We start from the raw sequence: 17,001 nt of genomic DNA on the forward strand, positions 1-17,001 counted from the left end.
CTCTCTCTCTCTCTCTCTCTCTCTCTCTCTCTCTCTCTCTCTCTCTCATCTACTGAAGCAAATATAAGGCAAAATGAGGAGAAATAAGATGAGATTCTGAACTATCTACATTTCGGGGGGGGGACAAAAACCTTGCCCCACTGCTTTTAAGTAGATCTAAAAGGGAGACTTACACTTTTTAGAGTTATCTGAACTATATTAGCATATCCAAGTCAGTGAGATTTAAATTGTCAATGAGTAGATTTAAAAGCAAAACCACAACATCCTAAGACATCCTTTGTATGCCACTGAGAACAAAAAAGTCACAATTACAGAAATGCTTTTTTAAAGCAAATCACCAACAAATGTAGATAAAGTATCTAAATTAAGAGTGACACCAGGAAAAAATAACATTGTCAGTCAATGAATCGTACACTATGCTAAGTGTAATTACTGACCTCAGGATAGGGTCCAAAGAATGACAGAAGTACGGGAAGTAATACCAATCCATTCAGAACACCCAAGATTGTTAAGATTGCCAGAACTGCAAAGAAATACCTAGAAGATAAAAAAGGGAAAGAGAAATGTACAAATGACAAATACAGAAAAATTTCCTGCAGAACACAGAACATTTGTAATATGTTTTTTTCGATGAAATGGAGAAGCCATTAAATACCAAAAAAAAAAAAAGGCAAGATAAAAATACAGCTCAGATTTAGTGAAAGTTTTTTTTAACCTTAACAGCTTTTGGGGGCTATATTCCACAAACCCAAGAGTTAGTTGGTAACAGAAAAAAAAAACCGCACATTAGTTTGTTAATTTGCAGAAATCTCGTGGCATGTAATGTTATTTATGAATGTGTTACACAAACACAGAAATATGGAATGTGAACTGAATGGCTGAACAGATTGAAAGCACAAATACAATGAAAAGGGGCCCCCATTAGTGAAAACCCAGCAGAAGCAAACAAATGAAGTGAAGGGTGTAGAATTTAAACAATTTAGCCCAGGAGGAAAAGAAGCCTCGTTCTCCCAGCAGCTAATCCACTGTGAAATGCTTCTGCATCTTCTAGCAGAATCTCTAATTAAATCTCTAGTGTATCAGGTAAGGCTTTCCCTTGCCGTTCATTAATCACAACTTTGTGCCTAGAATTCTGTGAGTTCCAGTTTTACCAAATAGCTCAAATTGCAACCTTTTTAGAACACAGGAACCAGCTCTCTGCAAAGAAAATGCTGCCCATTCTGTGGGGAGCTCAGCATTGTGCTGAATCACAGCCCTCCACAATAGCAGAGCTGCATTGCAGGCTAATCTTTTGTTGAACAATTTAGCATCTCTGAATACTCTTGTTTTCCATCAGCCAATTCAAACATAAAGGCTGAAGCATTATGGAAGAAGAGGAAAGTGCACAAGTGGCTGTCCTTTCCCACCATTGAGGGCTAAGGTCTGGGATCCTTCATGAATACCAAGGTAAACCTGTCAGTAAAAGGAAAGTCTCACGAACTGGTATTGGGCACAGCTGGAGAGTTCAGACTGAACTGGAGGGTGCATTTTTGTAACTAATGATTTCTAGGGCTCAGAATAGGGCACTTTTGATGGAAGTGGGCTGGAGGGGGAAGGGTAACGTTAGGGTGTCAGGGAGAAGAAGGGGGCTCTCCTGGTCATAAAACTGAACAGGCGCTGAGCTTTACCATGTCTATATATGTTTCCATGTTGGATTGAAAAAAAAAATAAAAGCGTTCCTATAAAAATGCAAATACCTCAGTACTGTAAACACTTGGAATGTTTAAGCTACATTAGTAAAAATGAACGAATCAATGTCTTCCACTAATGTAAACTGCTAGAACTTTAGACTGGGACATATATCAACAACAGGCATTAAAACATTTGCATCTCATCTGTCTAACAGAAGAATAAACAGGCTGATTATATTTCTGACTGCTTAGTGTATACAATGTCTGCACATTTATTCAACTTCAGTGAGGACTTTATCAGGCTAATCCATCCATTTCTGGAAGACTCGAGTTCCCCTGAGTCCCTGAAACAGGAACCCTGGTATCTCTGGAAGGGAATGGGCTGTCAGGCATTGGATCAGAGATCTGGAATTCTGGCTTCCAACATTCTGTTCCTTGCCTATGTTGTGTGAGAGGAGGTAAAGTCACTATTTAACCTCTTGGTGCCCTTCCCTCAACAAAGTGGAATGATTAGTGCTAGACTCCTTCTGAGACCATTTAAGGCTCCTTGGAGAGAAAGTAAGATATAATTGAGAAGTGTTCAATATTTGCTTTCCATCTGGCTATTCAGACATGAAAATGAGAAACAAAAATTCTACAAAACAAGAAGCCAAAGGAGGAATGAAAGTCAAATTGAGACCACAGAACTTCTCCCTGTTTTTTTTTAAATTTTAAATTTTTATTTATTTATTTATTTGCTTTTTTGGAGGGCAGTTGGGGTTAAGTAACTTGCCCAAGGTCACATGGCGTGTGTGTGTGTGTGTGTGTGTGTGTGTGTGTGTGTTAAGTGTCTGAGGCCAGATCTGAACTCAGGTCCTCCTGGCTCCAGGGCCGGCGCTCTACTCACTGGGCCACCTAACTGCCCTGAACTTCTCCCTGTTTAACTTAATGAATGTCAAATTTCTATTAGAAAGTGGCAAGTTGATCACTGAATAGTTTGTCAACAAACTAGATTATCAGGAATATCATAATCTATTATAATGAATAATAAAAATACACAGGGAATGGAGATTCCACTCCAGGCAGGAATCTCATGAGGTTATGAGATGCCCTGATCTTTTACTTAAAAAAAAAAATTAAAAAAAAATCTACACAAATGGTTTAGGATGTCATTTTCCTAAATCCTCAAAAAAAGAGCTGGGGCCAAAATTTCAGATAAAACTCTAGTTTTTTTTTTTTCTAAAATGACCATCAACAACAAAAAACTACGAAGGCCTATTTAGATCATCCCTCCAAGATTAAGGCTGTCTGAACAGCCTATTTAAAAAAAAGAAGAAAGAATATTTTGTTGTGGATTTGGTTTTGCCCTACCACAATCTCAATTCTAGGATATTCTCTAATTATTCATTAATTAGTTTAGGTCTAATGCCTCCACAAAGAATCAGTGTTGCTTCTAAGATAAGCCATTTTGCAGAAATGCCCATGTTGTTTAGAGACCAGGAAAAAATCCATTTCACTCCACCTCCAAATTATTTTCAAAAGGTCACAGTCTTAATTAAATTCACCAGAAACAGCTTGCCTTTAGTTCTGAGAAGAGGAGTCTTAAGACTTGGCTTTCCAAATTTTATATCAAGTTGTATGTTAATGCTTCTCAACTTTCAACAGGATTTAGATGTGAACTTGATCTGGGCAAAACTATCTTAGATAAGTAAGGAAAAGAGGGTGATGATTTCAGGTATTTGTAAATATCTGGTGTTCCAGAGACTATCAGATGGCAATCACATTCAGCCTCTGAGGTATACCACCATCTCTTTCTTTTCCTATCATCTTTATTCTCCCTAGACATGTGATTTTTGGGTAAAAGCTTCTTCCACCTGTGCTAATGGGCTGACTCATCTATAATGTATAAAGAGTTTCAAGGGGTTGCCTGGCTCCCTGAGATGTCAAGGGATTTGCCCAGACCAGAAGCTAGTTGTCTCGTTGCTTTTATTTGCATCCTCTGCGCCTGGGATGCAGGTGGTACCTGGTGACTGATGTGTCAAGTGGGCTGAAACTCCGGTATTCTGCACCCCGAGGTTGGCCCTCTGTATGCCACACCACCCCATCCATCACTTCTTGCCTAATATGAAACATATATGCAAATGCATCTCGCTTCTTGTGCCCACTAATGGTCCTACTTGGTGAGCATAAGCATCGAGCTGTGGGCCTTTGATAGTGCTTTATGGTACATGAATCTGATGGATAGCAGCGGAAACAGTGCGACTCATTCTATTTGAAAACACACATTTATAGAGGCCTCCTGTTATCCGAAGCCACTTCTGGGCACACCTTTCATTTGTGACTCCCTCGATATGCTGCGAGTTCCACAAGACACGATTCTGAATCTGTGTGCTTCTCAAAGTAGAAAGGAAGCACCGTCCTACTGAAGAAATGTTTGTACAACATGAGCAGGATAAAATGAGCAAATAACATAATTGTCATAGAAATCTGTAATGTGCAAGAGCCCGTCCAAATGAGCACGCCGTGAGAGCCCTCCCCCACCCCGGCGGGAGGCATCCAAACGCTCACCTGACGATGAAATCAAACTCAGAGCCCGCAAGCATGAGGACCCCTAGCAGAGTGGACACAGCCCCATCCAGAACGGGGGCGAACATGTGCTCCAGTGCAAGCACAGCCCTGCGATTCTTATCTCCAATAGCAGTAAGGAAGGCCTGGAACATGATACAAACAAAAAGCCCAAAGCCCCAAATCATTAGATCGCCAAGTTTAACACAACAAAATTCGCAACTTCATCCTAAGGGTTCAAAGGTTTGCCCCTGCGATTTGCTTCCCCCAATGATTCGGCTCCTGCTCTCGAGTTACCGTAGTTTCTCCCATGTAGCTTAATTAGACTCTAGGCCTAAAAACAAAAAGGCCTGATAGCTGGACATAGTACGCACTGATATCAATTGGAATTTTTGGTGAAAATGGACCATAAATACAGTGCATTTACCAAACCCCAAAGAAAATAATAGCCAAGAAACTTCGTTTCCTCCTTGAAGCATTCCATTTACTTTGAAATATATCAGGTATGAAAACTATGGCATTTTGGTTAATTCTCCCAACTGGCATCGTGGCAGAGATCCTTGTTGAGAATGGTGGAAAGGTAAAAAGATATTTTTACCTTGTCAAATTTAATGCATGTGTAACACTCACATTCCCAAGCTGCTATATAAATACGATTAGGGCTACACACATTTATAAATGAAGACCTTCACATACAAAAAATGTGGTCATACTTCTGTCTCTGTACATATCTCTCTCCTGTACCCAGCACTCTCTTGGCATTAAATGAAAACTCTATATAGGTTTATATGTGGGATTGCTGGTTTGAGAGCACAGTCTAGGAATATTTTAAAACTGATTTCTTCTCCCAACCCCCCCGGCCCAAAATGAAAAGCCACCAAACTAGCCAGAAGAGTTGACTGAGAAACGCTTCTTCCCTTTTTGTGAGTTACTGTCCAGAGGAGCCAGAAAAAAAGGGGGCCAGAAACCTGGTATACTTCTTTTTAAGATGTTGCTAGCCCTTGGTATATATATATATATCCAAATGAACAAAGAAATAAGCAAATAAGGCAATCTTGTTTTGTGTCCCCTTATAGGCCTGTATCAAGTCCCTACCTTTGGCTTTATTTTTGTGCCTTCTTTTTGTTTTTGGAGGCTCTTTTAAAAATTTTTTTAATTAATTAATTTATTTTTTCAAGAGGGAAGGTAGGGCAATTGGGGTTAAGTGACTTGCCCAAGGTCACATGCCTAGTTTTTTTTTGCGTGTGTGTTAAGTGTCTGAGGTCGTATTTGAACTCAGGTCCTCCTGACTTCAGCACTGCACCACCTAGCCACCCCTCAGAGGCTCTTTTTAAAAAAAGTTAAAATAATCTGTCTACAATTATGGTTCTGCTGACTAAACTGAACCTCACCTCATATGGGTCTTTCCATCTTTCTTCATATGTTTCATGTTTTTATGGTGCTGTGATATTATACTGCATGGATATGCCATAATTTATTCAGCTTCTCCAATTAGTGGATATACAGTATGTTATTTCCATTTTGGGGCTATTGCAAATATTTTTGGTAGAGATGGATTTTACTTTCAAAAAAGGAAATGATGTGTCTGGGATAAAATATTAGCAATCAAATCACTGGCTCAAAAAAAGGATAAGTTTTTTTGTGATGACAGAAAGCAGCCATTTTCAAACTTTTTTGGTGCCTTGACACTCTTAAAAATCAAGGAACCACAGTTCCTCAAACTGGTGTCATTAGTCTTATTTCCACTCAACAGCTAAGCAAATAAATGGACATCCAGACGTCCAGGAGCAATTATTTACACACTTTTTATCATAAGGGGCGCTATATCTAAGTTGAATCTACTTTTAGTTATAATACAGTGGTTGGGGATGTTATTAATCTGCTTTTCTTGGCATACTAGTTCCAAGAAAGTAGGGACCAGGTTACACATGTACTTGAACATTACCTGGGATCCAAGGATCTTTAAGGAGTATCAAATTTATCTTTTCTATTTATGAGCTGGGTCCTATTAAGTCACAGAAGACTGATGGTTGCTTAACATTTTCTTAAAGTCTTTTGTGGAAGAAGATTGGCAAAGTTTTGGAAACTCTCCTCCACTATCACTCCAGGCTGCTTTAAATGAGCTAACACATCGAGGACATGAAAGTGTGTTTAAAGAATATCTCAGATACAATGGGGGCACTGTTGATTTTTAGAAATTGAACTATAAATAGTAAAAGGGTCACTAGTGACTGAGTAAAGCTTGCTCACAAGTGAATCATGAAACTCTTTAAATGAAAGTAATGAAATCTTGTATCAACACTGCAGGCATTCCCTACTTTGTTTATACAACACCAGTGTTGTTCATACTATATAGTGAATGCATGAACCAGCAGCACCACTCTAGTTCCATTGTAAAATCTGTTCTTGGAGGCCTTTGTTTTCAATTCCAGCTCAAAAAAAGAAAAAAAAGAAAAGAAAAGAAGTTCTAATCTGCATTGGGTTGAAAATGGACTTGCAGATTCTTAACTGTTTTTTACCAAAATATTATGTGTTTTTAAGTTGGAGGCTAATAAGTCCAATTTATATTTGTAGTTTTTTCTTCCTGTTTTTTAACTTGCCACACACCTCCCCTCCCAAGAGAAACCCCTCTCACACATTGTTCTACTTTAACACTTATGCTTTTTTTTTAAGTTCCACTAAATGAACTGCAGTAATGAGAGGACTGGTGGGGAGCTACAGGTTTCTTCTAAAACATAAAACTTGTGACCACTGAGTGATGGAATGTGCTTCCTAGTACGGATCTCTCCATCTGTCCCTTTCCTACAGTCACATCCCTTTCTCCTCCCTCTGAAGCTCTGCTCCCTTCAAAAGTAAGGCTGGTCTAGGAAGGGTGGGAGGAGATGATTAGTAGGTCGACAATCATGGAGATCAATTTCAGCAGAGATCATTGCATTCTAAGATTTATATCATTACAGATCTCGGAGGGCAGCTAAATGTGGAACTCCAGGTGAATTATCAAAACTAAAAAGTGTAGACAAAAGTGATATAATTTTGCAATGGCTCTGTATCAGTGGAAGAACCATGAAACAAAAACAGTATAGGAAGAAAAATATATATGCCATGTGGTTGAATTGGAGAGGATTAGCTATGAAAAATGTAAAGAAAATGCTGTATTTGACAGAAATAAATAAAATAAGAAAACATTTGCCACTAAATATGGGTATGTGACCCTTCATAACTTTAGGCCAGATCCCAGGTTTTCCCAGTAGTAGTTAATGTAGCTCTATACATTACTTCTTTAATCACTCACTTATTCATTCTTTTAACAAATGTTTATTTAGAACCCTCATTTCCCTCTTATATGAGGGAAAGCCTTCTAAGCTTGAGTTTCATTCACGGATGTTAACAGTTGTACCCCTCAAGAGATAACAAAGGGGAAAAAAATCACCCCAAAACACAATATTGGCTCCTTATTTCCAAGCTTGAATGAATTTCTGGATTGGTGAGGGAAAAACAGGTTTGGGTAGAAAAGGGAGTATGGATAAGTCTGGGATGTGGTTCTTTGCTTGTCTATCCAGGGATCATTACCCCAAGGATTCTACCCAAGTGCCACTGGGGCCATATGTGACTCCATCAGCCCTGGTATAGGCACAACAAGTTGGAACTAACCCCCATTTTATCTTCGCTCTTCCTTGACTTTCTAGCACCTAGGACAGCGTCTTTCATGAGGTAGGAGGTGCTTAATAAAGGCCTGGTTAAACTGAATTCTTGATCTTTTAAATATACTTCTATACCCACATGCTGTTTCTCCTACTGAATCTAAGCTTCTTGAAGGAAGAGACTGTTTCATCTTTGTCCTTTGCGTTACTAGCCTCCAGAAAGAGTCAGGCATAGGGGAGACGTTTAAGAAATGCTTGTTCTTTGACTACTCATAAAAATATACACACACAATGAAAACTATATACACTTATTCTAAGAAATAGGTCAGTAAATTCAATGCTTATAGCGATGCTATAAAATACTAGGCATCAGATAGGTGTCCAATGTAAAATAGCACCTCTTCATGTCTATTTAAATGCCTCATAAATTTTTTTTAACAAATAGGCCAAAAGTCTAGTTCATGTTGTCGCTGATTCCTATTTATTTTCCCCTTTCCTATCTCTTTCTTCTTCTCAAAAGGAAGAAGGATTTGTTACCACTCAGTTTTGCAAAGGTCCATTTTGTAGTACATGACTACAGGGCATTTTCTCTTATACTGCCAAGAATTTTTTAGAGACTAAGAGCTAGCTCTCAAGACAATGAAGATGATAATCTAATAATAATAATATGGCACTTTTAAGGTTTGCAAAGTGCTATACAGATATTGTCTCATTTGATCGCCACAATAAACCTGGGAGGTAGATGATACCATTATCTCCATTTTTCAGAAATTGAGGCAGAAAGAGGTTGAGTGACTTGTTCAGGGTCTTACATATAGTAAGCATCTAAGGCTGTACTTGAACTCAGGTCTTTCTGACTCCTGGTCCAGCATTTTATCCACTGTCCCATCTCTCTTATGATAATGATAACAACAACTAACATTTATATAACATTTTAAAGTTTGCAAAGATGTTATCTCATTTGATCCGCATGACCCTGTGAAGCCGGTGCTATTATGATCTCCACTTTACAGATAAGGAAACTGAGGCTGAACGAGATTATGTGAATTGCCCACTTGTCAGCAAATATCTGAATCAGGATTTGAAAAATCAGGCCTCCAAGTTCAGTACTCTTGCCTACTGTGCCACCATCACTGTTCAACAAACAGATCCAGTCTGTTCATTTTACTTACCAAGGCAACATGAACAGTAAATTCCACCCCTATGCCAACAGAAGCAATCAAGATAACCACAGGTACAGCGCTCAGCTTGATTCCAATCAGCCCCATCATGCCAAAAAGCTCCACTGTCATTAGTGCCAGGACCATCACCTTTAAGAAAGCACATATGGTTATTAACACACGGCTCTTTTACTATGAAAGCAACAAATCATGTTGATGATAAGAGGATCTTACTGGAGCTCAAGATAAAAACAATGGAAAAAAGAAGTGGGTTTCAAATCCCTGCCCCCAAACTATTTTGGGCAAGTAGCTTAATTTCTTTGGGCCACATTTCTCATTTTTTTTTAAGTGAGAGCGTTATACTAGATCCAGCTGTGTGAATCTATTGGTTCTGGGTTCTAACTGAACCAAAGGAACAGATTTCCTCTAAATTTGGTCACCAAATTTTAAATTCCTACTTCTGAAAAGGCTATTACATGCCTCCCAATGATATGGGCAAGTACAGACTTCTTAACATTTGCAAGGGGATTGGAGGATGTACAGTATTTGGTGTTCTAGCCATTTTTTTCAGATTTCTCTGACCTATACAACCATGACTATCAGAAGTCTTTAATCAAAATGACACCAATAACCTGTCACATTGAACACCAATTCCCTATTATGCTTTCAATAATAATTAAATAGTAATATATTGTTTTGCCTTGATTATCTCTGTTAGAAATTACCCTTCAACTTATAGCTGAATAGGAACTTTACAAGTTTGGGGAAGGGGTTGTTTTTTGAGGGGAAGAAGAGATGGGTCTTGACTCTGTTTCTAATAGCAATAGGGTGGGAAAGGAAACATAAAACACTTTGAAGTAAAAGTGATTTTATTTTTGATTGGGAAGTCTATGGACTAAATGAAGATGACCTGGCAGTAAGTTTAAAAGCTGGAAGAAAGTGAACGCTATATTCAGTTGATGAGTGTCGGGTTACAGAGCGCCTCTTGACTTTGAAGAAACTTGGAGAGACTAGAAGTGTACAAAGCAAAGAGTTAAATCTAAGGAGAAGCTTTCCCTTTTTGCTTATATCTTTGGAAAAAAAACCAGTAGGGAAATCTGGGAGGAAACTCCAGTGGATTAGAATGCAGAGTTTCTTGGGCAAGTATAAGCAGATAGGGTACAAAATCTAATTTTTTTTTACAAGTGGAAGAGATGAAGGACATTTTCTTCCTTTTTTCCTATAGATGGGGGGGTGGCAGAGGAGGGGAGAGAGGGTTAGTACAATAAAAGTTTTTTATAAGCTAATGAAAGATGGACAATATAAATTGTTTGATTAAGAACTATGAAAACATTCTAGACTAAACATTTACCTTTTCCCATACCTGTTGTATAGACTTACAGAACTGGAAACCAGTAACTGTTCTATGTTTCTCTATTTTGGGTATTTTATAAACTCTGCAATAGTTTATGGAATTTAAACATGACCATGCCATTATTCAGTTCACATTAGTTTACTTCAGATCTTGAAGTATATTTTGTAGAACAGATGAATTAATAGGTTACATATACATATATATATATATATGTAATTTTACCATTCCTTTTGTTTAGAGGCAAAAATAAAACCTCTCTTCTTTTTGCAAATTGATATCCTAACTATTCTAATTTTCCTCTAAAAAGTATAAATAGCAAATACAGGACTGTGCTCATTGAAATATGGAAAATTATTTTATGAGAGCAAATTTTTAGATTAAAACCAGAATTTTAAAGTTATGCTTTTGTGTTTTTTAAATAAATGTTCATGGTTGGTTCTGTGTGCTATAATGAGAAAGGCTGGAAAAACTCTCCTATCTTTATAAGGAAATTTTAAAGTCATATTAGTAGGTCCATAAGATTAAAGCTCTTAAAGCTGTACCTTTACCATGAACTTTACTGCCTCAAGTAGAATAAATATATCATGGATGATGCAATATACACACTCCACCAGAGGCCCAGACATAAACAAAACCTTTCCGACTGCAGCAAGAGCTATGCTGAAAGGAATTTGACTTCAACAAAGACCCTTATAATAAACTTACAATGATCCCTGCCGTCCAGGGGTTCAGAAGGAAGACTGCGCACACCAGAAACGTGCAGGCCAAGACCACACTAATGGACAAGAGAAGCCAGTGCCGAAGGCCGATGTACTGCTCCCAGAATAGAAATGGGTATCCATTTGGGTAGCTGGAGACTCCCAGGCTTGTGTAATTATTGCAAATTGTTCTCACTTTCTCAATAGCTTCTACAAAGTCTGAAGTATCACGTAACCCATTGAGGTAGAAAGGAAACTGAGCATATTCGATGGGCTCTGCTGGGGGGACTAGAGAGAAAGAAATAGTAACAGGTAAAGAAATGGTAACTGGGGAGAGGAGTGATTTTTGAAACATTTAAGCAAAAATAAATGCGATTATGAATGAGTTTGAAAAATGTGACAAATTCCCATTTTTGGCATGCCAGAGTCATTTCCAAGAGGGGAAAGGATTACTGATAATTTTGTACCAAAAAAACCAATCTCTATAATGGTAACAAAAAATAGTATTTTATAGAAAATGGGATCCACAAATTCATTTGGACACTATTACTTAGGAAGACTACACTGATGTCTTTATATTCTTTGTATTTTTGATGCTTAGTTTGAAAGTTAAAAAAAAATCCAAACCTGTGAATTTCATTTATCAGGAATGAACATTCCTTGTAAAAGTCCCAAACCATCTGAGAATTGATTATGAAGCAAAATATTTGCTAAATCATCACTTGGGTGAAAATATTCATTTCAAACCTAGTTCTATTCAAACATTTTATAGACATACATACTATTAAAATGATGCTTCATTGAAAACAAATGTAGGATTTGATCTTTTAGTTATCTAAGAAACTGACATCTTCCATGCTTCTTTTTTAATGTAATGCTAAGTCTATGGCAACAGGAAAAAAAATCCTTACACAATAAGCATTTAGTTTCTGCCGTTGTGTGTTCCAGACCCTTCAGGGTCATTCAGTTGACTTGCTAAACATGATTTGCCCTATTATAATCTCAACTATAAATTTTCATTAAGACAAGACTTGGCTGACTGCCACAAGGCTGTATGGTTCTGATACAGTCAAACAACTGGCTTGCTATCCAATCACATTTTCAGGAGAACCAATCTCCCTGTCTCACTCTTTGCTTCTCCAATCCAGCAACCAAAGTATGTGTCTCTCAGTAACTCCAATGTAAATGCAAGCTACACCATACAGGATCACCTTTAAAATTGTGGTTTTTGAGGTATTATAAAAGAAGACTTTTGTATAAACAAACCTCTTTGTATTAATATAAACAACTCTGACAAAATACAGGTGTTTGGTGGCTTATGGAAATGACCTAACTTGGCAACAATTCTTCCACACCAAAGTTGACAAGGTTAGAGAAAGCGTGTAATTCCCAGTGACAAAATTTTGCAGAGGCGGAATATCATTCAATCTGGAGGCTACTTTTATTTTTTTGCAGTGAACAAGGGGCACTGAAAAGAAATGACAAATGCAAGTTTCAGAGTTCAAACTAAAGTAAGATTATATACTCTAATTTCTCAAAGTGATAGAACCTGGCCTCAGCACAACTCTATGTTCCATTATACATCTGCATTTGTCTCCCAAGCTTTAAAGTAAAAGAAACATATTGTTCTGTTTACACCTCTGAGACCTGTACAGTGTCAACTGGTCCAGAAAGTTACTGGGCCTGGAAGAAAAGGCTAAACACCTATATACACTGTAAGACCATTAAATAAAGCGTCACTCACTTCTCAGTCTTGTGTCTGGCATGTAGTCGGCTTTGTCATGAACCCATTCAGGACGGTGAGGTCGAATGTTGGCCTGAGAGGCAGCATATGCAACTGGGTCGTTGCTGACCCAAGCCGTCAGGTAGATATAGAAAGCATTTGGGTTAATGATACCATCTGCATCCACCAGACGCTGTTTAGTCAACTGCAAAATGGGAGAAACAGAAGTCTTTCACAATTGGGTTTGGCTTTTAAGGTCTTAATAGTTAAAAAAAAAAAAGAAAAAAAAGATAAATATGTTCATTTCTAGAGAGAATAGAACCAAGGTTTACACCAGCATTCACAACCAAGCATAGAATACCCACTGTTTAAAAGTGCAGAAAATTTCACTGGAACACATTTGATTTCTTTTTTTTTTTAAGTACATCATAATATGTGAAGATTGTTTACAACACACATATAACTCTGCAGATGGTTCTAGAATAAACTGAACCAATTAAACCTGAATGCTAAAAGACTGTCTGCAGCCAAGGGGGAAAATGACCAAGCTGGAAAAACATATTTAAAGGAGGAAAAAAAAAAACCTGGCAAGAATCCCTATACACGTCTGTGTGCAGTTAACCTCTGTTGTTAACACTGAAGGAAATGCCACCCAGTAAATGGAGGAGAGCTATAAAAATAAAACAACATCTGTATAAATTTTGCTAACACTTGCCTCCTATGACCTGTGTATTCAGAAAATGCCCAACGCCAAGAAAGTAGAAGAGTGTGCTGCAATAATCTGTTGACTGTGGGTAAGCCTGTTTCTGGGAGACTGGATATTCCAGACTTAACTTATAGATGGCTGAACATTCTCCAACCAAAGTCGGACTTATGTACTTCACTTAGATGAAAATCATTTTGAGTTGTTTGTTTGTTTCATCTTAAATTTTGGTCTGACTCCAGCTCTACGTTCTTTTAATGAAATGAGAAGCAACAGTGACAACAGCTAAAAGAGAAAGAGTGGGAGAAAAGAGACAAAGAAAGGAAGGGAGACAGAGAGCCAGGGGGAACTAGAATCCAAGGATCTGGATTCAATTAATCCCCAGGATATGCAACAACTGTATGTCTTCAATCTGTCTTTAAGATTATGTACTCCAGCTCCCAGCCCCTATAGACGCAATATAATTTCCTGTATATCAGGAGGTATGGTCCAATGCCATGGGTTCCATAGTGTACCTGGTACATAAAACCGAACCTTGCTACCTGAATGTCTCTTTATAACACAGCCCTCTTTTTAAACCCCTTGGTCCAGATATCTCTGCTCAAGGTCTTATCAAGCCTGACAGCACACTACCTGTTACCATAAAGCACTATATTCTACATGCCATAATAACTTTGAACAATATACTCAGTCTGTCACCTTTAATATAAGCAAAAAAAAAGGGGAAAAAAGAAGAGACAATGAACAGAGATCATTAGCATCACTATTTTCTAACTGAAGGCAGTCTCTACTGGGTCTTGTGGAAGTTTTAAAAAGGTACTTTCCTTTTAAATGAAAAGAGATCTCAGATAAAGTTGCACACCTCAATGAATAAAAAATTGTATTCTATAATCTGAGTGTATAAGTGTAAAATAAGCTGCATTTGCTGTGGGATAATACAGTTACCACATAAAAGTGACTCATAGTACTTTTTTTTTGGTGGACAGCTTGGCCACTCACATTCCAGGCCTGCCTTTCCTTGTGCTTTATTCATGACAGAGCAGTGTATCTTCACTCTTTGGGCCAGAGTGACACAAAGGGGTCAAGTAATGAAAATGATTATTCCTTCAAGTCTCGAATTAAACACTTTTTATTTCTCCCCCCTCCTCCCCTTTCCTTCCAATTCTTTCAAATAAACCTACTTTTCAGATTTAGATAACAAGAAAAATATAAGCCAGCACCACAACATCCAAGCACCAGAAGTCAACCACCAATGATCATTTATATTTATTTAGTGCCTTTGACTTTTCAAAGAGCTCCCATATTATCCTTATGATGACCTTGAGAGATAGGGCAAGTGTTACTATTCCCATTTTGACAGAGGAAGATAGGATAGGGGCAGGGATAGGACATGGAGTGTGATTTCACAGGCACAGAAAACTCCCTCCACCTTCTCTTCTTAAGGCCTGGGGTTCATTCCCTGGGATCACAGCATGTCATTCTGGGATGCTAGGGTTTATCCTTCTTGATCTCTTCGGGCCCCAGTTAGCAAGATGAGAAGTGATGGATAAACGTTGCAAAGAGGCAAATCAGACTTGGTGTGAGGAAAATTTTCCCAATAATTACAACTATCGAACTGTGGAATGAGCTGCTGCGAGAGACAGTGGGTTTTTCTCTACACTAGAGTTGTTCAAATAGAGGCCGTCTGACCCCTTGTATAGTATACCGTAGAAGGGATTCCTGTTCAGCTATAGGTTGGACTAGAAGCCCCTGACAAATCCTACAGTCTTACAATGAAAGGTTTTCTTTCTTTACTGACCCTCAAAGACTCTTAAAATATACACAACTATCCTTTCTTGAGCATTTCACTCAATGTTCAAAACGTTGCAGATTTAGAGCTGGAAGAGAATTTAGGGGCCTTTGAGTCCAACCCCCTCTTTTCTACACAGTGGAAATGAGGCCCAGAGAGATTAAATGATCTGTCCAAACTCAAACTGTTAGTTAAGTGACTGACATAGGATTTGAACTCAGGTGTTTTGACCCAAACCCACAAGTACCTACCTGGCTGATGTCAATGGGCTTATCTCGGCTGCCAGTTTGCACGAGGAGTTTGTAGGCCAGCACTCCATCATCTGATCCATTTTTATAATTATTCTGCATGATCTTCCCACTTTCCCAATCACTGTCAAATGCATCCTGTAGCCCTAGAGAAAGAAGGTAGACACGCACGGTGTCTTAGAATTCTAAACAAACAAAGCTAGCATTTCTTTCAGAGGACAAAAAATGAGATGGAAAATAAATTAGCTTTTAAAAAAAAATACTGAATGTGCATTCCAGCTTCTGTTTGATGACATTCATAAGGATATCATTTTTGTGAATGAATTGGAATTCATCTGAATATAATGGAGTACATTTGAGTCTGAAAGCCACAAACACCTTGGGAGACCCCCCAAAAAAATCACTTGTTAACATCTGTTTAAGTTTAGCACTTTTTCTTGAAATCCATTAGATTTTAAGTTCAACTATGCCCCCAATATGCACATACATGTGTACATATGTGTATGTATATGTATGTCCTCTTCCTCCTCCTCCCAACTCTCACCTTATCCTGTGCTCTGCTTCCCACCACACAAAAAAGTTGGCAGACCACATTAAGTGAAGGAAAAACAGCCCAGAAAGAAGAGATGCGCCGTGCACATTGATTCTCTTAGCTACTGTAAGGTGCCAAGCTACAGGTTCTTTCATAGAACCAGAAATTCCACTGAAAGAGGAGAAAAAACCAGACTCAAGCTTCCAACTTCAAACAGCAACTCAGCTGCTTCTTGGGCACAGCGTGAGTGAACACGATTTTGTCAATTTGTTCCATCTGTTCAGCTTGTGTAGCTAATCTAAGGCGCGGAATCTACCACCAGCGTATGTAAAGATCACAGCCAACACCTATTCACTCTCAACTGTTTATTTTCCTCTTTGCCACCCTTAAAAGGGGTGTGGGTGCATGTACGTGTTCGTGTGTGCTTGCATGTGTGCACACGAGAAGGGGCATGTGTGTCTGTGTCTGTGTAGGAAGGGGAGGGAAGGCACAGGGGTGTGGGTGGAGGGGAAATACCTCACAGCACAAAATTTGGATCCGATTTAGAACAGGAAGCCACAGCCCCATCAATACAAGAAAGCTCTGTGAGAACAGATGACAAACCGCATGTCCAAGGAAAGGGAACACTTGAGGGGGTGGGGGTGGGAGGGAGCCCACCAACCCACCTCACACACAGCTGTGCTGAGCTTCCATAATCAAAACCATCATTACAGATCTGATCGTTTAGCTACAGCTGTAAAGAGATAGAAGTGTTGGAAGAGAAAACATGGCCCCCCGTGACACAGCCCTAGGGTTTGAGTGATCACTGGCATTTACAGACTCTTCACCAGTACCACCTCTTCCCCCTCTCCCTTCAAAGTCACCTCCCAAGTAGACCTCCAAAGCCCAGGAAACAAACACACTCTCTCTCTCTCTCTCTCTCTCTCTCTCTCTCTCTCT

The 17,001-nt window shown here is 38.7% G+C and overlaps 1 protein-coding gene across 1 annotated transcript in view; it reads right to left on the reverse strand.

Annotated features, from left to right (window-relative positions):
- PTCH1 (patched 1) overlaps positions 1-17,001 on the reverse strand; it is a 79,757-nt gene that overhangs the window by 7,330 nt on the left and 55,426 nt on the right. The window contains exons 16-21 of the mRNA XM_069088000.1: positions 15,534-15,676; positions 12,812-12,995; positions 11,075-11,355; positions 9,028-9,165; positions 4,218-4,360; positions 438-537 (exon numbers count right to left, since the gene is read on the reverse strand). Coding sequence (XP_068944101.1) covers positions 438-537; positions 4,218-4,360; positions 9,028-9,165; positions 11,075-11,355; positions 12,812-12,995; positions 15,534-15,676 — 989 coding nt within the window. The remainder of the gene's footprint in view (positions 1-437; positions 538-4,217; positions 4,361-9,027; positions 9,166-11,074; positions 11,356-12,811; positions 12,996-15,533; positions 15,677-17,001) is intronic.

This window comes from Petaurus breviceps, unplaced genomic scaffold (genome assembly GCF_028583685.1).
Source record: "Petaurus breviceps papuanus isolate PSGF00001 unplaced genomic scaffold, PetGlider_PUasm1.0 183, whole genome shotgun sequence".
NCBI lineage: Eukaryota > Metazoa > Chordata > Mammalia > Diprotodontia > Petauridae > Petaurus > Petaurus breviceps.